Source organism: Rhodnius prolixus, unplaced genomic scaffold (assembly GCF_049639745.1).
Source record: "Rhodnius prolixus isolate KJV_2025 unplaced genomic scaffold, Rpr scaffold_13, whole genome shotgun sequence".
In the NCBI taxonomy this organism is placed as follows: Eukaryota; Metazoa; Arthropoda; class Insecta; order Hemiptera; family Reduviidae; genus Rhodnius; species Rhodnius prolixus.
This window is the reverse complement of record NW_027411583.1, coordinates 2,525,380-2,551,849: the sequence shown is the minus strand read 5'-3', so window position 1 is coordinate 2,551,849 and position 26,470 is coordinate 2,525,380. Positions and strand designations below refer to the sequence as shown.

Below are 26,470 nucleotides of genomic sequence, written 5' to 3'. Positions count from 1 at the left end.
CAAAAGTAATTTTGTTTTAGCAGACTGGAGGTAAGTTAAATATAAGTGAATCTTTCAGATTGATCAACCAATCTGTGAAGAAAGTAAACTGATTGACATAATGAGCTGGACTAATATTTTATTCATTACTCCTCGAACTCCTACTTCACTGAAACTGTTAACCATGCTTTTTTTAAGCTATTATCTTATTCAAATGAACACGGATTGAATATATTTATTGATTTACTTCATCATTAACAATAAAATTTCTGTTTGTATTGTACAGGCTGACAAAGATAAAATCTCCTTACTAATAGAAGAGACCCTGCATACGGGTAATTTGGCGAGGAGTCAACAGGCGGCCGCGGCGGTGGCAGCAGCAGCCTCGCAACAAATAGCCAGCACCGGAAATATGTCGGCGATGGCTGCAACCTGCCCGCAAGGAACCAGCACCGGTGGCAGTCTGGTTGGACCCGGAGGTGGTGGTGGTGGTACAGGAACCTGCGCCACTCAGGCTCATCTGCCGCCACACGCGCCTGCACCTCCTGTTCAAACTACTAGTTAGTCCATCATGTTGAAACGTCGTGCGGCCGCCCCTACCCCTCCTTCCCATCCACCTTCATTCATTCTCATCAATAATAATGTTAACTATATCTCATTTATGTTTGTATTTTTCACATACATATATATTTGTACATTGTTATAATTAAAAAAAATAATAACAAAAAAAAAAGTAACATATTTATATTTATTAAACTTTTTTTATATATATAGTTGAGGAAAAAAGAAAAGTAAAAGTAACTGAGACCTTTTTTTTTCATTTCTTTTGTGGAAAAAAGAAAAAAAAATTAGAAGGACTTTTTGTAAGAATTTAAAAAACTTAAAAACTTTAAACGATATTTTTGGAGATTTTTTGTTTTTAGTAAAAAAACGAACAGTTTTCCATTTCATTTTTTCTGCTTTGAACGACGAAAAAACCTTTTTATAAATATGCATAGTGGAATACTTAGGGAATTTTTCGTTAATAAATAAAGTGAATGAATAAAAAATATTCAGCTCTCCACCTTTTGTATGTGAATATTTTTTATAAGATTAAACAAAAATAAAAGGTTTTAAGTGTTCAAAAATAAAAATAAAAACATCGCTTCATTTCTCTTTAATTGATGATTTAAGAAATAATTATAAAGTATTACTGATAATTTTTCTCCAACATTTCTAATTTTTGTTTAAAATGAAAGCAGAAAAACAAAAAGTATTCCCTAATATGCATATTTTTAAAAAAACAGCTGCTGTAAAATATTGTTTTTTGTATTATTTTTTTTTTTCATTGACATTCCTTTAAATTTTCTTTAAATAAATTATAAAGAAATAAAAATAAAAAATATTGCGCTATTAAATAAAATAATTTGGAATAACTATAGCAATTTTATTGACACAAAAGGATGGAAGGATAAAATAAAAGGCATTCCACCAAAAAAGAAAAATTAAGTTGTCCTCATTTATTTGATTATATTTTAAATATGTAATATTTTTTTATTTTAAGTAATTTAAAAATATTACAAAAAATAAAAATAAATTTCGAGGATTGCAATTTTCTTTTAATAATTATAATTTTTTAAATTAAAATTCTCAAAGACTAAAAAAAGAAAAAAAAAATACGATTTAAATTTTATTTAGTAAAATTTTAGTGTTTCCCCTCCGTAAAATTTAAAGAATATCTTGTGTAGAATTAAATTAATAATAATGTTTTTTAATGAAAAAAATAAACATTTGTCCCTAACCTGTAAGAACTAATGAGAATGCAATAAAAGAAAAATGCAGTGTAATAATTGGCTCTAGGACTGAACTAGCCATTAGTAATAATAAAAATACAATATTCTTCTCTTTTTTTTGTACTTCTTTTTTTTTATGATAAAGACTTAACTGAATTTTTAGCGGAAATTCTACTGAATTTTCATAGGACTGAATTAGTCCTAGAGTGAAAACAAGTTTCTTCTTCTTTCAAGGACACCTTCATCCAGCTTTCGGTACTCTGGGGTCTCCCAATAATTCCCAGTCTCTCCAGTTTCCCTCACTCAAGCCTCTACCGTTCATTTCTTCTTTGAGATCTTTCTCCTCCATTGCATATAAGGGCATCCTACTTATTTCCCAGATACCATACATTTAAATTCACTCTTTGAGGCCCTTAATGGTTTAATACGAGTTTAATACGAGATCCAAAATAAAAATTGTCATTTAGCATTCATTGTCCATTTAGCAGTAAACATGATCTTTTTTAAAAGAGTTGTAGGGTTTTTGAACATGAATTAAAAAGTCCTTTGAGGACTCATTTGTGAATAAACAAGTGTTTTATTTTTTTTATATTTATAAATCCACTGGAATCAAACAGCTAAGAGTTAAGACCAAAATCATTGGCGACACTCTCGGCCTCCACAGATTGTAAATCTGTCCATTTCAAGTCACTCTCTGGTGAGGGTGATACGGAATTGCGCCATAATGAAAACAGACCATTTGAGAAAAAATTTTTAACATAAAACGCAATTCATTATACTTCTGTTTATTTGCATTTAATCCATGTTGAGAACCAATTATTATTACTATTTCTTTATAATAACCCAGAATTTGCCAGTTATTCTTATAAATGAAAGATTTTTTTTTTTTTGTTTCTAGTAAAAGGTAAAAGAAAAAACTGCATATACTTGTAAATTTGCGATTAAGTAACCTTTTACCTTTTCAATTTTTCAGTTTCGAAAAATAGCGATTCCTAAAAAAAAAATTTTGATAGAAGAATGTACTTAACATTCTATTAAATTGTAAAAGTAAAAAGTCTTTACCTTTAAAAAAAAAGAAAATCTATTGGTTCCTATTATATAGGATTATTACATTTATTATTTAAGTTATTACATGTATTCAGTTTTTTGTTTTTAACTATTTGAACAGCTTTAAAAATTAAAAACAAATAGCGCTAAAACAAAAAAAAACTAAAATCAATTAACTACCAAAAAATTATGAAAAGATAAAGTGTGACCATTGTAGAAAGAATATTTTCTTAAAAGTCAAAATTTAATTTCTTTCTTTATTATTATTAGTTCATTTAAAAAAAGAAAAAAAAAACTCGGAATTTAGGAAAATTTAAAAAAAAAGAACCATTTTTTAAGTGTGATAGATAAAAAAAAATGTATTTTTTTAAAACGCCAATAAAGAGAAAAGTTCAGAATCGTTCAAATCTCCTTCCAAAAATAAAATGATAGTAATAAAATGCATAATTTAAAATAATAACATATTTTTAGAAAACTAGGATCAGTCTTATGCTCATTATGTCTCCTAATAATGGTGCTGTTCTTGGGCATTCCCTCCCCCACTCCTTCCAATTTCAAGTTTTACGACAGTTAAGTAATTTGTTTTTTCCTCAGCCACAAAAAACGTGCCATTTTTTAAAAATCATATTTATTTTGTTAAAAAACATTACCTAACGGACAAAGGAAATTATATATAAATAAATTTGTCTTTTATTATTTGATAATAAACAAAATTAAGGAAACAATTTTATCTTCACTTTAAATTTCTTAATATTTGCTTTTAGACCAAAATATTAGGAAATCTTTAGCCTTTTTTTTAATTTTTGTTTATCTCTTTTTTTTTTTGTTTAGATGTCATCCCGTAGTAAGAGTAATTGGCAATTGATGAATTAGGATCGGATTACTTACTCCTAATATGAGTAAACCTAATTTTGGTTATAAAAATCCCATGAACAAGTTAGAAGCTGGCATATTAGATTTAAAAAATAAAGTTGGTGGAGATCTGAACTTATGGCTCTAACAAGCAGATGTTCTCTTATTTAAATGGCCAGTACATCTGAAGCCAAAAGTCCATTTGTTGCAAATAGGCTTGTCGTGTTTCCTATAGCGTTTATTTTAGTTTATTGTTGACTACAAAACGTGACTGCTACACAACGAATCGGGGAACGTTGCAATTGTTCTCATTACAACTAATACTATCGTATATTTTTTGTAATATGACCAATTTAAAGAAAAGAAAGACAAATGACCGATCGTGCCGTTATGTTACTATGTGTATTTTTTGTTTTAATATGGAAGGCACACACACACATTTTTTTGTGTCCACCGATAACGAATCAAGAAATGCTAATTCCCAACAAGGCAGTTTTACTGAGAGTACAAACAAACCTGGAACACACAAACATTCACGGTTACGTATATTTTTTTTTTCCAAATACCTACTCAAATATATCTTTTTAGACAGAAATTATTTCGATGATATTTTTTTAGACTTACTTCTCCACCACCATTTCTACTGTCTCGGGTTCTTCCTTCGCCTCTGAAACGGCAAACTCTTTCTGAGACCTTGAGCAAATGGACAAGACAAACATTTCGTACCCTATCTATTGCCAAACTACTTTGAAGATGGATGAATATCTAAAGATACCGATTTAAGTAGGAATGTATATTACATATATATACCCGGGGCTTCAAATCTTTAAGATATACTCAACTTTGAGCTGGTACCCTAACACAAAAAAATTAAAAATCCCACGACATTTCAAATAAAGAAACAAAAAGTCATGATCCCATTTGTACAGTCTTCCCATTAAAATAAATAATTTTATTGTATATTTGAGCAATTGTTTATATATTTAAGGCTCGTCCCGTTCTCATTTTTTTTCTTTTTTTTTATTGTTTGTTTTGCTTGTGTTTTTATATAGTCATAATTTTTAGAATTTTGTATAAAAATTGAAAGAATAATGGTAAAAATATAGAAAAAAAAAAGCATTTTCTTTTGCAATTTTTTTTAAAGTGTAGAAATAGACGATTTTTTTTCGCTACAAAAATTGGAGTAAAAATTTTGGTAATTCTTTAGGAATTTTGTGGGCCTTTTAATAAATAGTTGAAACAGTAATTTTTTAAAACTCTTCTGCTAATTACTGCCGTTTTAATAAAATTGAATTAATTAAGTTCTGCATTCATAAATAAATAACCCATTCCATCAAACAAAAATATTACCACTTATTATAAAACAAATAACTGATTGATCACGTTCCTTGTTAATAGATTTTAAAAAATAAAATACTCTGCCGATGTATTTAATTTTTTTTTTTAATTTCATAATAACTTGTTTTAATCAGAATTTTTTTAAAAAAAATGTATTCTATGAGATCAGATCAGTATTGCTCACTTGCACTATTGCTTAAAAAAAATTAAATTGTAAAAACAAAATAATAAAATAATTTTCTAAGTAAATTGTATTTTTTTTTAGCTATAATTATTTCTTTGAGTTGAATGTAGTTTATTAAATATAATAAAATAACTAATTAAAAAAAGGATAAAAATTGGTTAGGTCGAGGTAAATAAGAAATAAAAAATACATTCAGGAGTAAATAAATTACTAGAAAAAATAAAAATGAAATTGACTGATTATGCGCTGCGATATAGCTGAAGGCTGTTATTTACATTATTATGATTATTCTCTTTATTATTATTAAATAATATATTGTAATTAGTTAATAGCTAAGTGAATTAGATTGTAAACAAACAAAAAAAGTTAATTAATACTGCAATTAGTCACACTTTGATATTTTTGTTTTTGTTTTTAATGCAACCAAATAAAATAGGATCATATCATAGCAATATCATTTTTAGGTTTATTTTAATTTGTAATCACTTTTTTGTTCAATGAAACTACAAGAATATTATTTCAAGGAGAAAAAAGAAAATTTAAAAAAATCTGTACTCGACTTAAATGAATTGACTAAAAACTATGTTAAGGGAAGAGAATCGCAACAAAATGAATAAACATTCTACAGCTTTTTGTAAAAATATTTTAAGAAAAACTAAAATGATTATTCTCGTGTGCTTTTATATTATAAAATTTGCAAATAAAAGAAAGGAAAAAAAAGCTAGCTTTATTTTTTGGCAATCTTTATTGTTTAAAGAGCGTTTCTAGCTAAAATTTCAATATTTTTCAGAAGCTTCTTAAAAGAATTAAGAGTTTTTAAAAAATTTTGATTTAGTTTAAATATATATATTAAATTTCATGTGTATATTTAAATAAAAGAAGCATTTGCGGAGTAAAAGTAAATAAACAGAAAGTGCTTTAAAAATAGGACTTAAGTGTAATTAGAGCAATGTTAGTTTAAAATTGATTTTTAAAGGCTAACAAAAAAAAATGTGTTCATTCTTATTTCATTTTTTACAATTTTATTTATTTATCGTGAATTTCATTCTAAGTATAAATTTTTAAAACAAAAGATAAATACAACATTTTATTTCTTGGGCTTTACAAAAATTGTGTCTGATAAAAAATGGAAATTTTTTACTTTGATTTAATTAGTATGCTTTATAAAAGTGAAGCCATTATTAATTAGATAATGAAATCTAATTGTCAAATGCACATATTCATGCAAAAAAAAATAATTTAAAATAAAAATAGGCCTTCTCTTCCCTAGAAAATAAATCAAATTTGTGAAAGGACTGTGAAAATAAAAATTAAATAAACAAAAAAAAATTCCTATTTCTATCAGTAGTTTAATTCATCCAAAATTAGTGTTTACCTCTATAAACTTTTTTGCACAAACAATTTAGACATTACACCTGTTATTTGTAGCGCCAATGAGGTTCTATCCTTAGTTCGTTTTCAAGGTGTACATTATTGAATTCAAAATTAGGCAAACAATATTTTTAGAGATTTATTTACACGTGAAAACAACTATTACTTTCTGTTCGATTGCTATCTGCACAAACAAACGTGTTCCAAAAGTAGTATTGACTAGACTGAGCGAACCCTTAGTATGTAGTTATTGATTTTTTTTTAAAAGAAATAATAGTTGATTTAAACGAATAACTATAGTTCACCTTAAATAAATATCAATATTAGCAATTTATGGGTGATTATTAAATCTTCCAATATATGCCATAAATTCTCCTCTGTAGGCATAATTCAGACTTGCTTGCTAAGTTCACTATCTCTGATTATATTAACACAAAATTTCTGCTTGAATTTCGAATGTTATACATGATTAAGAGCAGTTTTATGGCATTTTGACGACACCCCTTTAAAATAACTGAATCAGAAATATTCATCCGAAAAAGATATTTAATTGCTTTTATGATTACCAATGATTCCATTACCAATATTATACTCAAGTTATAATAAATATACTAGTCACATTCTAAACGTTACCTTTTCATTATCTTAATAGGATCATTCACACTCACTAAGGAAAGAAGTTACCTAGTGGGAACACTCCCTAGGTCATCTCCAGGTATAACTACTCTCTTCAAAAGAGGAAAAAATCACACTTCGCAGGAAGTGTGATGAACGGAGAATAAAAGTAATATTTTGAGATTTGGTTTCATTTAACTTGATTTTCCATTTTTTGAATCGTTCCTTAAGAGAAAAGAAATAGAAGGCTTCTGTGTGCAATCTTTGGATCAATGTGAGGAGGTGGATTATAGGTGTGTCATCTGCAATTAGTTAGTACAGTTCCTGAAAGGTTTAGTTTACAGCTTTATAACTAGCTAAATACGATGTTCCTATTTGAACTTAAAAATGGCGATCAGATTAAGAGATAAGAACTTCAAGATGAGGAAGTGAGCCCTTGAGTTTCCAGAGCAATCTCGAGTGCCATATTCCATATTAAGGCATTCGAGAAAGATACGAGAAACATTCTTTCTTCTCAAGTGAGGATGAGATTTCAATTTAAGTAATTATTAATTATTTTATAGAACCTAGAAAGGAGTTTTCCCTACTCAAGAAAGAAAATAAGGTACTTATACCTTTTAAAAAATGAAAACAACCAAGTATAAAAATTATGGAGTAAAAAATAACGAAGCCAATAATTCAGAAATTTTATCATAGATAGCTTTCCCATATTGCGACTATGTCGATCAAATTAGTAAGGAGTTCATTTTCTCACTAGAGATCTTATTTAACAAGTTAAAGGAGAAGAATTAGTATAATGATAGGAACTCTCCCAGCCAATGATAATAAATTTACTCAAATAGGGTAAATGCATATGAACAGATTTCCGAATCCCGGATCCTCGTCATCCAGACTACAATTTAGGTAGTGAAGTTCACCTCTTAATTTAAACTGCATTCACAACTTCAAAAACGATTGTGTCAAAGAGGAATCCGTTGCAAGGCAAATGATAGTGAAAATGGAAGGTCTGGATTGGGACTGTTTCTCATAGCAAAATTAATAAACATTCGCTTTATGGTATCAAGAATTAAGAAAACGTATTAATAACATTTTCTTGTTAATTAAAACGAATAGAAAAATATTACCTTGTTTTGCATAATTTTTTCGTGAGGGGGGATATACATATATAATTCTACTTGTCAATGTGCCTAGATTTCTTTTTTGTTTTAAGTTCTTAGAAACATGGATTCATTTAGTCAATTTTCATTATAAGCATTAAGCGCACATTACTTTAGTCTTTTCTTATTTCAGTGACATTTTTCCGATGAAAATTTAAATTAGAAAAAATATATTAGTTAAAACAAATCGCACCGTCAAGGAATGGTGTTCTCTGTGTGCGGTGGGAGTACAAAATGTCTAGCCTGTGTTTAGTTTTAGTGAATGAAGTAGGATGTTTTGCCTTGCGCGTAGTTGTAGAACCTTCGCTCGTTACCTTGCTACAGTAACCAAATGCTTAGCTTGTGAGATGTGCTGTTGATCCTTCTTATAAGTGAATTATTTAAAATTATTTATTAAGTATGTTTCTTCGTTGAATTTATTTGTTGTAATTAAAAGATGTCTTCGTTGTCTTTACCACGAGTGTTACAACAAAGAAAAACAAGCTTGGAACAAGAACGTGAAAACTTTGAAAAGACACAGGTTTGTGATTTTTTTTCTTTTCGTTTGTTTGTTTTGTAACTTATTTTCATCGGAAAATATAAAAATTATTTCTGTTTAGTTATGTATCAAAAATGAACATATACAGCTGAAAATGATAGGTCATGAAATTATCCTAGAACAACAGGTTGCATTTCTGTCGTTTTCATAGATAGTGGTATGTTATGAATAATAAGATTGCGCAAACACGAAAAATCTTTGTTTCAGCAACGTGTTAGTTCATTTTTATTATTGTTGAGTCGGCTTAACTCGATAATTAACTGGACACCTAATATTAACTTCGAGGCGATAATTTTAATTGAATTATTATTTAAAGGTGACCACTTAATAAAACAAGCACAATGATCGTTTGTGAAAATTAATTATTCTACATTTTTGGCATTCATTTGTTAAATTGCTTGTCAAGAATGAATCTACAGAAAAAGTATACTTTAACTGTAAAGAACTAAGCTATTAATAGGTATTGCTTATCTTTTGTTTATAGTCTGAAAAATTTAATTTACTTAAACCATTGTAAATAGCATATCTACGATCTTGCAGTTGTTAGCTTCATATTATTATATAATTTAGTTGTTAATGCTATGCATGAACCTTACTGTCATAGCTTTAGATGATTGTATAACTAACAACTTCCTTCTACATCACTTCCTCTCATTCTTTCACTACATTTACGTCCAAGGGCCCTGCAACATCATAATTGAAATTCAATTAATAATATTTTAATTTTAAATTGGATAAAAATAGATAAGTCAAGACAAGCGTGATAAAATAATTTTGTAATTTTATTTACTAAAGCATTCCGGTAGTATTGAGAATGTTATTTTCGTGTAAAAAAAATTAATGTTTTATTCTGCAAGATAAATTAATGATTTAAAGTTTATAGTTTTTGCATACAATACCTGCATATGTATTTATTCGCCAACTAGAGATGAGACACTACAGTGCACTTCAGATACCTTATCACCATTTTACCATGAATAATCTAATCAATTTGCCCATAACACACCTTCTACGGGTGAAACGTTGTTTGGAGTGTCTAAAGTTGGTTTTTAGTAGCCACTTTGGTTTATTTCTTACTTCTAAATAAAAAATGCTGGCATTTACTGAAAAACAGTTTATGAATTTGGTAAGTTATGTCCCATTTTGTTTAGTACTATTAAGGAAAGTAAAGTTTTATTTTATTTCATCTGTTACAATAAAGAACTCCAATATTTAATGTTTTGGCTCTAGGTGGTAGTAAGAACATAAAATCTTCATGTTTATCGGGAATAAGATTAATTGCTTCCTAAAAAATACACAAATAAACCATCATTAACACTTCATAATTTCATTTTTTTTACATGATATCTTCATGTCTTTTCTCATTTATTGAAAATCTGAAATTAAACGTTTATTCTGTTAAAGTTCATATCCATTCCGCAAATTTTACTCTAAAAACCAATTTTTGGAGCACCATTAATTTCTTTTAGTGGAGTTATCTAATGTAGTTTCTATCTCAAATAAGATCCAGAAAAGTGAATAATTAATCTTCCAAATTATATTTCTAAATTCTTTTCAGTTTCGACAGGTTTTGTTTTTAACTAACAAAACATACGGTGTAGTGATTTTGATGGAATCAAAATTGAGAGGTAAATAAATATATACCTCCGTCTAAATTGCATCTGCTATTGTTTGTTAAAGCTGAATCTGATCGAAAATAAAAAGTTCAAAAGTGTGGCTCGTTAATATATTTATTAATTTCTTCATGATCAGTTGTTAATTAAATTTTCATGCATTATTAAACTAGATGGCAAAAAAATTTACACCTTACCTACTCTTCCTAATTTCATTTTGTTTTTACCGCATTATGAAATGTTACTTCATTCTGAGTTTGTTTAATTTAAGATGCCTTAGAATTTAAGGTCAATAGTGCCCGGGGCTTTTTTCAATACACTGTCGGCATCCAGACCGTATAATCTAAGGTTGGCCCAACGTGCCCCAGCCTTGGGATTATAGAGTACGCTTCCATGAGAGCAATTTTTCAACGGTCATTAAGGTTCGTTCAGAAGCTACAAAAATGTCCGGGTTTGGAGGGTATCCGCAAATCTTTACCTATATGTCTCTTTGATATCTATTAATCTGCCCCTGCAGGCAGCACAGGCTATTGAAGTTCGCTTTGAATTGTGGTACTTCAATTCCCTGCGGATCTTTGGCTTCCAAATTTTTTGGGCAACCTGATTGTCAGATAAGATGCAATTCTTCTGACAGTTGTCTTAGGATCTTCTTAAATCTATCCACTTTCTCACATGTAACTAATATCATGCAGGTTACTTAAAATAGATTTTATTTTTTATGTAAATTTGGAATGATGCTTTGGGAGAAAAATGATAAATTATTTATCAAAATCCTCTTAAGCACACAAAAATACTAAATTTTCTTCTTTATCACTATATTATTAATGACTTTAAAAAGTGCATCCATATTTTGTTTACTAAAAAATGTAGTAAATACAAACAATTGTTTCAGGGTGTGAGCATCTCTAAGGCAATAAACCAGGTAGAAAATCCAGTGAAAGAAAAACATGTAAGAAGTATCCTTTAAAAAATGATTTCGTGGTAGTATATACAATAATGTTTTGTACCCTATGTGCATAAATAATTGATATGTTATTTTTGCAAATTCTCGCTTTGTTAATGCAAAGTACTTATAGGATTAAGTTTACAGATTCCTTTTTTGTTTCTACTAACTTGCCAACTAAGATCTATTTTTAGAATGCATTAACTTAAAGCGTAGCTCCTTAAAAGTATTTCCAATTTTGACAATTTCATTGCCTATTTGCTCTAATTTAAACAAATAAGTTAATGATTTCGTTTCTTAATTTTTCTTTTTTGAAATCTCCTTAATGAAATGGCTAAAAATTAGTAACCAAATCCTCTCTTATTTCAAAATTGAACTTTCGATTTAAAGAGGTCATTTTCTATGTATCTAATTACACAAACTGACGTGCTGCAGACTTAAGTATTTGAAAAATGTATTATATTTAGTGAAAAACAATATCTTCTTAGCTAAACGAAATTAGGTGCCATTCTCGGAACATTTCATGAAAAATGTGCAGAAACATTTTGGGCAGTAGTACTTCGTCTTCCATTGCAAGAGAACAGGATAGCAGCTTGGAAATTTTGCCATGTTCTTCATAAAGTATTACGTGAAGGTCATCCACAGTCGATTCCAGATTCATTTAGACATGTCAGCAAAATAGAAGATCTTGGTAAATTATGGGTAAGTTTGTTATTTTATCTTTTATTTTTGAGAAAATTTAAATCTTCTATTTCCTGAAATTTATTATTGTGACAGGGACATCTGAGGGATTGTTACGGAAAGCTGATACAAGAATATTGCAATCTTTTAGCCGTTAAAATTAATTTTCATCGACGTAATCCAAGAATACCTGGTAATCTTATACTTTCTTCCAATGAATTAGATGCTATTGGTGATAATGATGTCAATAACTATTTCCAATTGTGTGTGGAAATGTTTGATTATATGGATGAAATATTGACATTGCAAAAATCAAGTAAGTACTGTTTTCTTTAATTAATTATTATTAAATTAAGCTATTATTTTGTTGTTTTTATAATATATAGGTACTGTAAATTAATGAAACACTTATTAGAATTACCAAAAAGAACAAATTCAGTTTCTCTAACTTTATTCTTCAAGGGTTTTTTTCTAACTATTCCTGATCATAGAACTTTTCAATCACTTCCTTTCTCTTGCCGATCCATCAACATTGCCAGAAGTCACTATATCCTAGCTTGAATGGGGTACCTACTTTCCCATAATTAATAATAATCATTCTTATTTTTTTATATCTTGTGTACTCAACTGTTAAAATATGTTGCCCCTTAATTATTCCAACATTAGAAAACAATCAGTTTTGAATTCGTTGGAATATATTCGATTATCTCCGAAGAAGAAGGTAAAATCTTCCCTCTCCTTCCATGTGCCTATTGTAATTTTGCAATTCTTCTTGAATAACATGACAGACAATCTAGCAGCAAATATCATTACTTTTTTTATTACTGTAATCAACTTAGATTTATTTTGACCCTCTTCTACTTCGAGGCGAACCCTTCTGCATTTCTACAAATTGAGCTATCCAAGAAGTCTCGTCTATCCAAGCAGGCGCGGCCAACAGTTTTAGCCCCCAGGTCGGATTGGAAAGAAAACTTTTTTCACGGGCCGAACGAAATGTTAAAATTAAAAAATGTTAAAAAAAAAAAACGATTTGTTTAAGTAAACAAAATTTTATTATGGGATTTGATTATGAATAAATGTAATTAATTTAGTACAACAAATTAACAAAAAAAAAAAAAAAAAAACTAATGTGACGTGTTGTGGCGCTTTGAATCGCCTATGGTTTTCTTAATTTCTGGCTCTATACTTGTAGCAGCTTTTCTTCAACACAGCATCCAATTGTAAATCATTCAATATTGAGGTTATTTTACTTTTATTTTGATTCATTAAAGAAAACGTTTGTTCACAAATATAAGTTGAGCTGATTTATTTCTTCAGTCTGACCTGCCTCAGTCCTGAAATTGATCATTAGACATACTTTGAAAATTAGTTCCTGCGAGTTAGATTTTGTGAAATGGTAGGTACGGTGAGTGAAAGACCCAACATACCATCTTGCCTCCCCTCTAGGAACTAACAATAAGATTTTATCATGGTTTAAATTTTCTCCATATAACTACGATAATTATTGTCCCGTTCTTTCGAAGAAAGGAATTAGTTTGTTGCCTTAACTGTTAGTTTTGATTTATCAAATTTAATAAATAAATAATAGTAATAGTATATTTGTATAACTAGTTAAAGAATAGAAAGAATTTACGTATTATAAATATTAATCTGTTAGTTTTGATTTATCAAATTTAATAAATAAATAATAGTAATAGTATATTTGTATAACTAGTTAAAGAATAGAAAGAATTTACGTATTATAAATATTAATTTTCAGTATTTGGTTCCCTTGACATGTCAAGATCAAATTCTATGACGAGTTGTGGCCAGTGTCGGTTAGCCCCTCTCATACCAATGATTCAAGATTCTTCTCAACTTTATGACTGCTGTGTGAAACTATTGTTTAGACTACATGCTTCTTTGCCGCCAGATTTATTGGCTGGCCATAGAGCCAGATTTTTAGCACAATTCAAAATATTAAGGAATTTCTACATGTCTGCATCAATTTTACAATATTTCAAGACCTTAATCCAAATCCCTTCGTTACCTGAGGTAATATTGGCTGGTTAAAATGCTTGTAAAAAATATTTATGAAGTAAATAAGTAACTTACTTTGAACAAGCTAAAAATTGGCAATATTTTAATAGAAATTACTTTTACAGAATCCTCCAAATTTCCTTATACAATCAGACTTTGGTACATATGTGACTCCAGTTGTTATATTGCCACCAGAAGAAGAACTTGTTCCAGAACCTGCAGAATCATTGGATCTTGTTGATCTCGTCAGTTCGCCACCAATGTCAAATGGCAATACTTCGCCTGATATACTTGCAGAAAGGTTAGTTCCGACATTTAATTAAGAATAATGTTATTTGTTTTTTTTTTTAATTAAAAGTTATATTGAATTAAATCCATTATAGTCAGTCTATTTATATTATAATTAATCCGGCTTTAGGGACAGTCTTATCGAACATCTTCAGAATGAACTATCTAGGTACCGTACCGAAATGGCTGCTATGATGAATGAACATCAAAGGATATTAAGAGAACTAAATGAAACAATTAATGCATTAGAAGGGCAACTGGCAACTAAGGTACTATTTATATAAAAGAATATTCATTATTAAAGTTATTTTGAACTTATTTTATTTCTTTAAAAAAAAAATGCCTACGATTCTGAAACAGTGATAGAAATGGAGTGTGTTGGTTTCGAATGACCTTTAAAATCATTATTTAGGCACGTTTACTAAAATTTTCAAGCATCTTTCAAGGTCGGAATAAGCAATTCCAAAGCTTTTAAAGCAAGGGGTTACAGATATACAAAAATATCTATATCATAAAGTAGAGACACAACTGATGTAAAAGATCATCATTAAACCTCATACCACCTCGTTCGATGGTATTATAAGAGCTTCCACAATGAGCATGGAATAATCTATTCTCTGATTTTTGCCGATGGATAACCCTAATTGCCCAATACCACGAAGATGCTAAGTTTTGTCTCTTGTATTTATTATTGTATCTATTTATTGAATTTATTTGTATTGTCTGCTACGATAGAAGCAATCGACAAAAGAGGGTTAGGATAAGTAATCCGAAGAGAAGATAATTCAAATGATTAGTTTTTCTGATCTAAATAGAACATTTTCTTTATTTATTATTATTCATCTTCTCCTTTTCAAGACATTTTTATTCAAGTAAGGATTATTTCTGAACGATCGTATCTCTTGTATTTTTGTATAGTTTATATGTATTCATACAGAGTTAATGCGTAATTTTAAGTTTGTTAATTTAAGATTAACTGTTTTTGTTTTTTTATGCCACCTTCCATGAGACTTTTCTTAAATAAATTTTTCATTAATCATTTATTACCGGGGAGAAATGCGTTAAAAAATTTCGAAATTTTATTTACTTATTTTTGTTGTATTTTATTTTTAAAATGTTTTTTTAACAATTTCTAAGCCTTAGAAAATATCCTAGAATTCATTTGTTACAATAATTTTGTTGAATTGGTAGTCATGTTTAAAGAGTAGGTTATTAGTCTTTATTTGGGCTCTGATTTCGCATTACGAAATAATAAAATGTTATGGTTATTACAGAACAGTGAGCTACTAGAAGAAAGGCATCTTAAGGAAGACTTAATTCTACAAGCAGAAACGGCTGTGAAAAATCACGAATCAGAAAGTGAGTAGACGATTAATTTAAAAAAATAAATAAATCCAAAAAAACATTAGAACGCCATAATTAGACAAGCTTTATTAACGTGTAGCTCATTCTTTGATGATCGTTAAATTATTTTCTTTTCTTTCAATTATTTTAAAGCTTTCCTTCGATGTTTATTATGTATTATATGAGTTAATGATTCTCTTTATAAAAATAAGTTCATACGTTACAAAAATCGTATTTATTATTTATATTCATTTCGTTCTAAACGATTTATTTAGAAATTGCTTCATGGATTCCTATAAAAATCTACTATAGAATCAGAAAAAGCTTATCAGTTTTATTTAAAGCGTTTTAAGTTGATTTTTCGGGGCCTCATAATATTTTTATCAGTTAAATCAACTAAGATATATTAATGGGTTTGAAAAAATAACTGCCTTTTCAGTCTGGTAAAAATTTATTTTGCCGAGCTTTCGACCTAGGGACTAGGTCATCTTCAGGGCTAGTTTAGAAAGTAATACTATTAGATTTCAGAGTTGATGTGTCTTCTGTCTTGTCTATTCATGGACTGAACCTCAGTCGGCAAAATAAATTTTTACCAGACTGAAATGGCAGTTATTTTTTCAAACCCATTGAAACTATGATTAGCTACTAAGAGACTTTTAAACTTGTTGCAGAAAAAGCTGAAGAAGAAAAGTTTCAGAAACTAAAAGACTTTTATACAAAACTTAGGGAAGAGCATATAGCACTAATAAGACAGGTACTACAGCATTTAAAAATCTTTTATGTTAAGTTAAATGAATGAAAAAAGGTGCTTAAGAAATAAAATATTTAGGTAGCACCATTTCTTTTCTCTTTTCCTTTGCCAAGAAGATGGTGTTAAAAGTATGAAGTAAATATTCTTATTTTTCAAAATTTGCATCTTTTAAACATTACTTTTTTATCATCAAAAAATTGAAATGTTTAAATAAAAAAAGCCATAATCAAAATTTGTTATAATAAACCATGGTGTAGAAAGCAGGACTGGACAAAGCTCTCAGAGGTTCGGACAAAATGACAAAGTTTGCGAGATCTGCCAACAACCTGATCGTTAAAATTGTAAGCACTTAAGAAATTACAGTCAAAAGAACGGTGCTCGGATAGATGGGATGCATTTGCTATCTTTTAGCACAAGGAAATGGGGCCAATTATTAAGCTTATATTTATAAATTAGTATTTCTTTTCTCTTCTGTAAATATTTAAATTTATTTATTGCTTTCTTAGAAGCAAGTAAGAAGTTTGGTTTTTTAAATAATAATACGCTTGATTTAATCAAGATGGTTATATTGTAAATACAAAACTATTGGTTCTTTTATAGTTACTGGATTGACTGCTTTTAAATAAAAGATGAATTTTGCTAAAACCAATAAACTGCATCCAGTAGTGTAAAGGATTAATTTTAATTTGTATATATTTCAGTACCTACAGATCCCTTAATTCACTTTATTTATAGAAATATTTTTCTGAAAAATAGAAAGATAGTAGCTATCCATGTTCACAATAGTTTATGGTGCACCTAAAAGATTTGGTGCAACCCAATAGCCCCGTAAAAAAAGAAGATAGTTGTAAAGCTGATTAGAATTTAAAAGTTTTAAATAAAAAAGACAGTGAAAAAAGTTAAACGAGTAAAAGAAACCGAGGTCTTAGAATGGAATGGTCAATAACAAATTTATATTCTATAGGAACTAAGGAAAATAAATTTTATTTAACTTTTTTGTTGCGTTTTGCTCTTCAGGCGTCAAGTATTTGCAGAAAGCTAATCAGTTTACTGTATGTTCAAGATATGCCGCCTTTACTTGTTTAAGAAAAAACTCATATGCTTTACAACAAAATTTACTTATTTACTTATACTTATTTCAGCGATACACATTTTCTAATTTTTTTAAATATTAGTTTTTAAAAAGGACTCAAAAGAAAGCACTTCTAAATATTGTTGATAGGGGAAATTAGAAATTACTCTGCCAAAAAATAAAAAAATACTTTCATTCTTTTGCCCATTTAGTGAAAGGCTAATGTACCCAAATTTCTGATTATTAATTATTTTACAAAATCTCCAATTTGTAATTTTGTAAACTAGCCTTTCACTAAAGAAATATTAAAATCTAATTAAAGTCTTTAATTTTTTTCTTTTTACTGAAGAAAGCAGATGTTGACAAACAATTGTTGACTATAAAGAGCCAAGAATTAGATGCTACTGAAAAAGCTAAATTGGAAGAATTAGCACAAGAACTTGCCACTCTACAAGCGTCTGCAGATGCAGCTACTGAACAAAATCAGGTAAGAATTTTCTGAATTTAATAAGAAATTAAGATAATTAAATAAATCTGTGATTACTATTTAGTACTTCCTACTGGCTAATATTTAATACTAAAATTTACTAATATTTATGTATTAATCTTTAACTAGGCTTTAGAGTCCAGACTAGACTTTGTTATTAAAGAGAAATGCCAGAAAGAGAGTGAAGTTCAAGACTTACTGTCTCAGAAGGAAGATTTAGATGTTAGAATACAGATGATGTCTAAAGAACTCAGGGATAGACTAGAATTTCTAAAAATGCAAACTGGTATCTATATAGACTTCAAAAAATGTTAAAGAGATGTGGAATTGTAAATCAGAACAAATTCAACTTTCTTTAGCGTGCAACTAGAGCTTTTAGTCATTAAACAAAGAAGGAGAAGATTTATTTTCCAATTTTTTAAAATCTTATAAATGTTTTTTTGTAATTTTAATGCAAACCCTCCTTAAATTTTCCATTGTAGAAATTTTTGATTCGTAGAAGCTCTATTTTATTTTGTATTTATTGTTTAAGTAACTACCCACTAATACTGAATTTTTTCAGATAAAGTAATAAGGGAATCACATGATATTGTTAAGAAAGCTGTTCATGAAGTCGACAATCCCGCCTTTACTTCAGCTACTTGTTCAATAGGTAAGCACGAAAAACAATTAGGTTTTGTGCTTCAAATTATACTACACAAGCTGACGAATATTGAATAAATTGTTTTAATTTTTTTAATTTAATAACATGGGAGTTTATCAAAAACCTGTGTATTGCCAGAAAGGAAGAACATATTACAATCTTCTGACATACAATTGTTTAATGAAAGTTAGTGTATTTGTCTTCACGTATTTCAAAACAAGTATTCGATTTGAAATGGCTCAGCTTGAAATTAATTCAAGTTGTTAATAATAATAATAATCAAAATAAAACGAGAGGATTTTTTTTTTTATAATTGAAGGCGCAACCAAGTCGCAGTAAGTCTTAGTCGAAAAAATAATGCGAGCAGTCTTGATTCTTCGGGCTTGGGTGCGCCATCTTGTATTAACCCGAAGGAAGTCTAATTCTATGTCATTTAGCCGTTTTAGCCAAAATCGTGATTCTTTAACCTGTCCTTTGCAGTGCATTTTGTTGGTCAGGTATTTTAGGCTTTCTTATGCATACTCCATGATCGATAAAATCCAGTTGTAGTATTTACAAATTTCATGGAACTTTTACTTTTCTTGATTACATTTTTACTTTTTTTTTTTAGATTATTTTACATCTCTTGCTGAAGGATTAGATGCTTGCCTTATCAACTTGCAAGATAAAGTTACCTTAGAAAACATCATCAGGTTAGCTCATAGGACTGCAGAGTTTGTTCTTTTTGGTAAAGCCACTTCAAATACTTCTCCAGACATTGAATTTGGGGAACGTCAGTATCCAATTATTATTATTATTATTATTATTATTATTATTATTATTGTTTTTGCTATTATTGCTGTTAGTTTTTATTATTAGCGCCCGAAATTTTTTCAGTGCACTGCCGGTCTCCGGACAGTATTCGTTACAGACAATACTGCCCACCATCGGCGGATCACAGTGAGCTGTAAGAAGCTTCTTGGAAGAAAAAAATTTATGGTCAAGCTACTGGATTCGAACCGGGGATCTCCGTGTTGGAATCCAGTGTATGCTAACCACTAGCTAATTCCTTCCCTTATTATTATTATTATTACTTTACGTTTCACTCTTAATTCTAGTACGTAAATATTTATTTAAAAAAATACCTCTTACTGTTTTTAAAGGAATGGGATCGAAATGTAAAGAAGTTGGCGAAGAATGTATCAAAGTTTTAAGCGATTGTAAAGTAGATGCTCCAGTCAGTGTTACGTTAATGAAAAAGTCAATTTCTGATCTAGTAGAAATGATTGCAAGTTTACAGTCCTCACTTCAGGCTAGCTCAGTTCCTGTTGGAGATCTAGTTGAGTCTGAATTAGCAGCAATGGACAAAGCTATTGAGGAAGCAGCTAAGAAAATTGAGGTAAATTTCTAAATTTGCAAGATAAATTTACTAATAAAAAATTAGGATAACCAAATATTTTAATAATATTTAACATTTTCAATATTATTTGATGTTAGGAAATGTTGACACATTCTCGTAAAGAAGACTCCGGTATCAAACTTGAAGTCAACGAAAAAATTTTGGATTCTTGTACAGGACTGATGCAAGCTATTAAAATTCTTATTCAGAAGTCAAGAATTTTACAAGCTGAGATAGTTGCTCAGGGAAAGGTAAGTTAATATTTACTTACGATAAAAAATTGATTAAATTTTGTAAGGAGTAAATAAAAGACAAACAAGGTATTCCTTATTGTATCTTTCATTTTAAAAACAAAAGCGATATTTATATTAAGTGATCCTTTATATGGTTGCGTTCAGGGAACGGCTAGTATTAAGGAATTCTACGCAAGGAATCATCAGTGGACGGAAGGACTTATATCTGCAGCCAAAGCAGTGGCAATGGGAGCTACATACCTTCTGTAAGTTTGTAATTTTTGTTTGAAAAAGTAATCACGTATTATAATTACCACCCTGATTTGATATTGCTCGAAGAATGCATTTATTACAAATGTTAAAGCTCTAGCTCTTCGAAATAACACTTCCAAATAAGCCAGTTTACCATTTCTAAGACACATAAAACGCTCGCTGCGGAACTATCTCATAGAATTTAGGCCGCAGGCCTTTTGCAACCTTGAAGACTGTCAGCACTACGGTCGTTTGGTACCAAATCTTTAGTAGTACTAATATCTCTTCGATCTTGAATGATAATATGTGTGAGTTACGTTTGGAAAGCATAACTCTCACATACAGATAGAGATATGATTTAACCTAGACAAAAAAAAAATGGTAAATTTTGCACCTACAATTATAAACTAAAAAAAATTGCATTTTGATATTTATTTTGGCATTCAGAGAAGCAGCTGATGAAGTGGTTAGCGGAGGTGGCGGTAAAATTGAGATGGTAATAGCAGCAGTTCACGGTATTTCAGCCAGTACAGCCCAGTTGGTTGCTGCAAGCAAAGTGAAGGCGAAGTATGGTTCCAGTTCATTGTACGAATTGACTAACGCTTCCAAGGGTGTGACTCAAGCTACTGCAGGCGTACTAACAACAGCGAAAGCTTGTGTACAACTTGTAGAGCAATCAGGTAAATTACAATTCAAATTGGAGTGTCTTTTATTGTGTTTTGCAAAAAAATTAAGACTTCTTCCTTAGCTTCTCCTAAAAACTATGGCGAACGGGAATAATATCGATCGTATCACTGTTGCAAATCATTCGCAGATTCAATAGTTTGTTTTGAATTGTCGTATTTGACTCGTATCATTTCTGATTGCGTGATATAACTGGGTAATGAGGAAGTATGATTGCAAAAATGCAAACAGTATGAAGGTCAGGATAGGAATATATTGATACGAAACGATAAGGGGTATGTTGATATCTCATTGAAGTGAGGATAAAAACCATTAAATGGTCGATTTTATTCTGATATGAAAGCAACGCTACATAGTATCCACTGATGATATTAGATACGCAGTGGTAATATCGTGTGTTTAAGTATTTGTAGCAAGTGGTTAAATAACATTACATGGTAGATCTTCCTTCACTAGTTTGTCACTTATCAACATTATATTTTCAGTACATGTCATTTGACTGTTGAATCAAAAGTAGCAGTGCCACAATCATACTGAGTGTATGATCATACTCAGACTGAGTGTAGCTTGTTTTGATTTGACGGGTTTGTCTTGCACGTTACAGAAACATGATACAGAAGTTTAACTCCAAACGACCATCATGCGTGGCTTTGTGTCATATTTGATATCTACTTGTAATATTGTAATAATACAGGATACAGGGCCTACAAGGAAAGAAGCACTTTTGCAACAAATGGATAGCCAAGACATCTTCGTTCCTCGATTTGACATTATTTTCTTTAGATATCCCAATTTTATCTTTATCAACTATTTAATTTTATTAATTGTTAAACTAACGATTTATTAGCGCTTCACATAAAAAATATTTTTACTTATAAGGCGTTAACACGTTATTTTTATGTTTAGATGACTTCGATGTATCAGATCTTACACCTTACAACGTAAAGAGATTAGAAATGGAAGCTCAGGTAAAGGTAATAGAATTAGAGAATTCTCTTGCTAAAGAAAGGTTAAGATTAGCTGCACTTAGGAGACAGCATTATGCAATGGCTCCAGAAGCTGATCAGTTGTCTGAAGTTTAAAAAGTTTATTGCAAAAAAAAAGAAACGCACTTTCAAGTAGGTAACTAATTTAAAATTTAATTTCAACTTCTGAATTGAAATGTTGAATAAGAAACTATTAAATAACGGTGACATTAATCACCTAATTCATTATGATGCGGTAATAATACTAATTTTTTAATCTTCCAAGCAATTTTTTTACTATTGTAAACAAGTTTGGAATAAGAAATAAAACAAGTTTTCCATTCGCAATTTAAATTCGGCATTCCGAAAATGAAAAAAAAGTCAGAAATAAAATTTGCTCAAGAAAATCAAACAAATGATTGTCAAAATAAAATAATCGATCAGAGCGTGCATTTCTCACCACTCTCTTGATAGGCAAATAAGACCATTTCCTTTTCTTACCTCTCATGTTTCTCTTCTCACCTCTGTCTTTACGGCCGGCGCTGCTTTACAAAACGGAGTTGAAGATCATCTCTATTTAGGTAACTCGTCCTGGCCTCTTTGCCTTAAATTAGGGCATACTTTTAGAAAGCTGTACGATTCCAATTCTGGCGAGTTTAAATCTTCTCCAACCATCTTAGATAGAACGCTAGAAAAAACTTTCCGTACTCCCTAGTAAACCGAAAAAAATCTTTAACTGGGCAATCTCTTCGCCATTTTGGTAACAGAATGCAGCAGAGATTAATAAGCCTGGAAAATTGTTAACAAATAGTTGGCTCCGGTTATTAAGTATATATATATAAAAAAAAGTCCTTCCTGAAAGAGAAAATCTAATTCTGTATCATACGTGACTTACTGGTAAGCACATTTCAGGTGTACCTAAAAAGTTGTTGAAATTATTTTCACCCAGTTTATAAACGAACTACAAGTACAATCATTAAACTAGAATTGTAAAAAGCCGAATAATAATGCAACAACGAAAAATAAAAGAAGAAGGAGACATATCATTATAATAAAATTACATTTATTACCGCATTATTATGATTTGACTCACAATTATAAAGAAACATTTGGATAGTTCAACTGATTGTAAAAATATCTGATGTTTAGATTCAAGTTTAACTTTTTGTAATTATTTTAATTTTGTTTACGGGTTTCACTTCGGTAATTTTTGGGCTGCAGCGCTGTTTCTTTTATTTTAGAATTCTTGTGATAACTTTCGACATATTTTGCAACTTAATTATTCATATTTAATAACAATGGCTTGTTAAAATAAGTGAAGTAACACAACTAAAGAAACTCTACAAAATTAATTGTTAATACTTTTTTTACAATACTATCAATTTTACAATAATGGAAACTTAAGGAGAAAATAACAAAAAAAAATGCAGATTAATATAATTTTATTAAAATATTTAAATAATGAAAATAAATTGTTCATATTCCCTAAATATCAGTGAAGTCCGATTTGTATTTCTAGTCGTCTTGAATATTCACAATTTTCTTTTAGCATACATTCCGTAGATCTCAAATAGTGTTGTAACGAATAGTCCAGAAGTTAACTTGGAAAGTAAGATTAATTAAATTAGCAAACATAAATTTAAAATTGAGAAAATAAAAAAATATTTGTATTTGTTTACTACTTAACCATTTCAAACTTTGTATTTAAACGATTACTGCTTTATAAAATAATTATATCAGAAGTTAGATTACTGTTTATAAATGTTTTTTATAGTTATAAAAAGAGAAAAAGGGCATTAAATTGTCATTAAATGGAACGAAAGTAATATTGTGCTCACTTAGAAGTGGAAAAGTAAAGGCTTACTATTGTATAAGTTAGATGAGACTGGTCGAACTCGTGATTAAAAAAAAAAATTGTGGACTGCAAAAATATTTTTGTAATCTCTGAGAAACGCATAGAATATTTAGTGATTGTAGGAGAGATATGTAAGAATTTTATAAAAACAAATTTTTAAAATGCTAAAGATATAATTTAGTCCCATAGTTTTTGTTTAATTTGTTTCGTTATGTTTTGTTCTGTTTAATCAGTGACGTCTTAAAATTGATCGTTGTTTATAATTACCTTGAATTGGTAGAATGGGATAGTTAGCTTCATTTTGTGTCATCTTGTTTCGAGCGTTTACTTTTTTACGTTTTCTTAATAAAAATTGTGGGATGGACAACAAACTATAAAGTTAAGACTGCATATCTTTTGGAGTTGGAGGGTTTGTGTAGGACCGATCAGAAAACATTGTAATAATAATATTTATAGATTTTTTTGTTACATAGTCATTATGTGGAATGTTTCAATTAGCCTAATGAACTATGAACTTCTACTCTTATATCCTTAATTATTAGACTACCGTAAAGAAAGGTAATTGTTTAAATCTGTTAATGAACCGTAGAATAAAGTAATATCCCGCATAACTATTGCAACCGTTTCAGTTCTGTATTTTGGATTTTAAAGCCGAATGTTTGATGCTTGAATGACACGAGAATACATCTCTTTTTAGAAAATATTTCTTTTGGAGGTCACCTCGCTAATACAATCCTGTTTAAAGAGTTGAATTTAGGAATAATTAAATGTTTTTAAACATTTTGTATATTATCTTCTGCATTGCTTTTCTATATGTCTCAGATATATCCTGAATAAAGTGGCCAAAGTGAATAAAGTGATTGGTCCTCATTAAGAGGAATGATTTGGCAGCAAAGTTTGTGGAAGTAGGAGTGGAGTCGTGTCAACTAAAGGACTATTACTTATTCCTCTGTGACTATTTAGGTTCTAAGAGAAATCATTTTAAATGTGGAAGTACTAAAAAAAATACTTATTGGCGAAATCTTTGGTCAATCAAGCTGCACTAAATTTTCTAAGTGTCTGTAGCTGATGCTTTGTCCTCCATCTCTTCAACTAAATTGTCTACCTAAACTTGAAAACAACATCTTCTACCGAAACATTATTCAATCTAATTCCTCTTGACTTTTATTCCACTTTCCTCCACTGATCTCCTCTATGGAACGTAGGAGGCTTGCTTGCCGCTGTATTACCGCCTCTTTGTCCGCATTATCCTCAGGAAATCATTTGGCCCACACAAATTTCTTTTTGTTCTGAAAATTTAAGAAATTAATAATGCGTATTCCAAGATTTTTGTTTATCACTGCTTGCATAGATGTGGCATCCAACTGATGAGGATTTATTTACAATCCGGTGGGCTAGTTTCATGTTTCTCACTCAGAAGGTTTCTGATAAAGATGGACGACTCTTTTTTGAGTTTGACAGATCCTCCTGTAGTTCAGAGCGAGACTGCATGCTAGCCACATCAATTTGAAACATTTCCCACACAATTGAAAAAATTATTGCCAAATATGTCGTACATTAAGGGAAATTCGTTTAGGAGAAGGGAAACACTTGAGTTAATACAAAAAATGAGGACGTATTGCCAAATAGATGTTTGAATTTTTTAAATTTTTAGTGTGGTCTTTGAAACCTGAAATATTTTCTATACTATGGTATTTGCGATGGAGTATTAAGATTGACGTAAACTCTTTCTAAATTTAGGGAATCTTATTTTTTTATTATTATTTTATTTATCAGAAAATAACTAAAATGAGCGTACTATAAAGTAAGGCTAATTTGCGAACAATTTCTAACAAATGATTATATTTTGTATATAAATGAAATGTAACTTATTTTTCATATGTTGGAGAGTGAAGTAATAATTCCTTATTTTTTAACGTATTTGCATTGTTTGTTTAAAAAATATTATTTTCTGATTAATTTGCTGCCAAATGTCTAAAAATACGAAAATGATTTTATATAATTTAAAAAAATGTTAACACTGAGTAAACAAAATATATATGCATATAAAAGAAGTAATGTGTAATATTTATATATTGGTATTTGTATATTTTTAAATATTAATAGTAATTTTGTCATTTTTGTATATTATTTTTTACCTTTATTAATAGTTCAGTTTATTAGTCCACAATTATATCTGTACAAATTAAAATTACTAATTATGTAAGATGCAGCAGCAAAAGTTATAGGTAATACATATGATAATTTTTTCCACAGGTGTTTGGCTAGGAACTGATGCCAGGCATCTTTCTGCCAGCTGTTAGATCCTTCGCTGTCAGATACCATACCTTGGGTTTAGTCTAAATAAACTGCTGCACTGCAGCTTCAGCTTAACTTCGTATAAGTTAAATTTACTCTGCAATGAAGGTA

At 29.4% G+C, this 26,470-nt stretch overlaps 2 protein-coding genes and 1 long non-coding RNA gene across 4 annotated transcripts in view; 2 read left to right on the top strand and 1 right to left on the bottom strand.

The window, feature by feature from the left end:
* Madm (MLF1-adaptor molecule) overlaps positions 1 to 6,511 on the top strand; it is a 243,375-nt gene extending 236,864 nt beyond the window's left edge. The window contains exon 11 of the mRNA XM_074115896.1: positions 266 to 6,511. Within this exon, the coding sequence (XP_073971997.1) occupies positions 266 to 544 (279 nt within the window). The 3' untranslated portion in view covers positions 545 to 6,511. The remainder of the gene's footprint in view (positions 1 to 265) is intronic.
* On the bottom strand, positions 197 to 9,884 carry LOC141447936 (uncharacterized). Its single transcript, XR_012454693.1, has 3 exons — positions 9,753 to 9,884; positions 9,450 to 9,536; positions 197 to 524 (listed from the first exon to the last, which is right to left on the bottom strand). It is a non-coding gene; the product is annotated as an uncharacterized lncRNA (long non-coding RNA).
* Hip1 (Huntingtin interacting protein 1) lies at positions 8,531 to 26,178 on the top strand. Of its 2 annotated transcripts, none has more exons than XM_074115870.1 (18): positions 8,531 to 8,835; positions 11,359 to 11,422; positions 11,912 to 12,111; positions 12,187 to 12,406; positions 13,850 to 14,124; positions 14,235 to 14,410; positions 14,528 to 14,666; positions 15,672 to 15,756; positions 16,413 to 16,495; positions 17,914 to 18,051; positions 18,181 to 18,337; positions 18,614 to 18,703; positions 19,305 to 19,466; positions 19,837 to 20,072; positions 20,171 to 20,323; positions 20,471 to 20,571; positions 21,005 to 21,237; positions 22,148 to 26,178. In XM_074115870.1, exons 1-18 carry the CDS (start codon positions 8,752 to 8,754, stop codon positions 22,321 to 22,323), a joined length of 2,772 nt encoding a protein of 923 aa, XP_073971971.1. In that variant the 5' UTR covers positions 8,531 to 8,751; the 3' UTR covers positions 22,324 to 26,178. The 2 variants fall into 2 exon arrangements, with proteins under 2 accessions (XP_073971971.1, XP_073971972.1); XM_074115871.1 differs by lacking the exon at positions 8,531 to 8,835 and adding an exon at positions 9,845 to 9,979.
* Positions 26,179 to 26,470: the final 292 nt, after the last annotated feature.

Bases quoted from the DNA above. Each gene is read 5' to 3' on its own strand.
- Hip1 (XM_074115870.1), top strand. From the start codon at position 8,752: ATGTCTTCGTTGTCTTTACCACGAGTGTTACAACAAAGAAAAACAAGC. The intron at 18,052-18,180 runs GTAAGAATTTTC...ATCTTTAACTAG, and splicing joins CAGCTACTGAACAAAATCAG to GCTTTAGAGTCCAGACTAGA. The intron at 20,572-21,004 runs GTAAGTTTGTAA...TTTGGCATTCAG, and splicing joins ATGGGAGCTACATACCTTCT to AGAAGCAGCTGATGAAGTGG.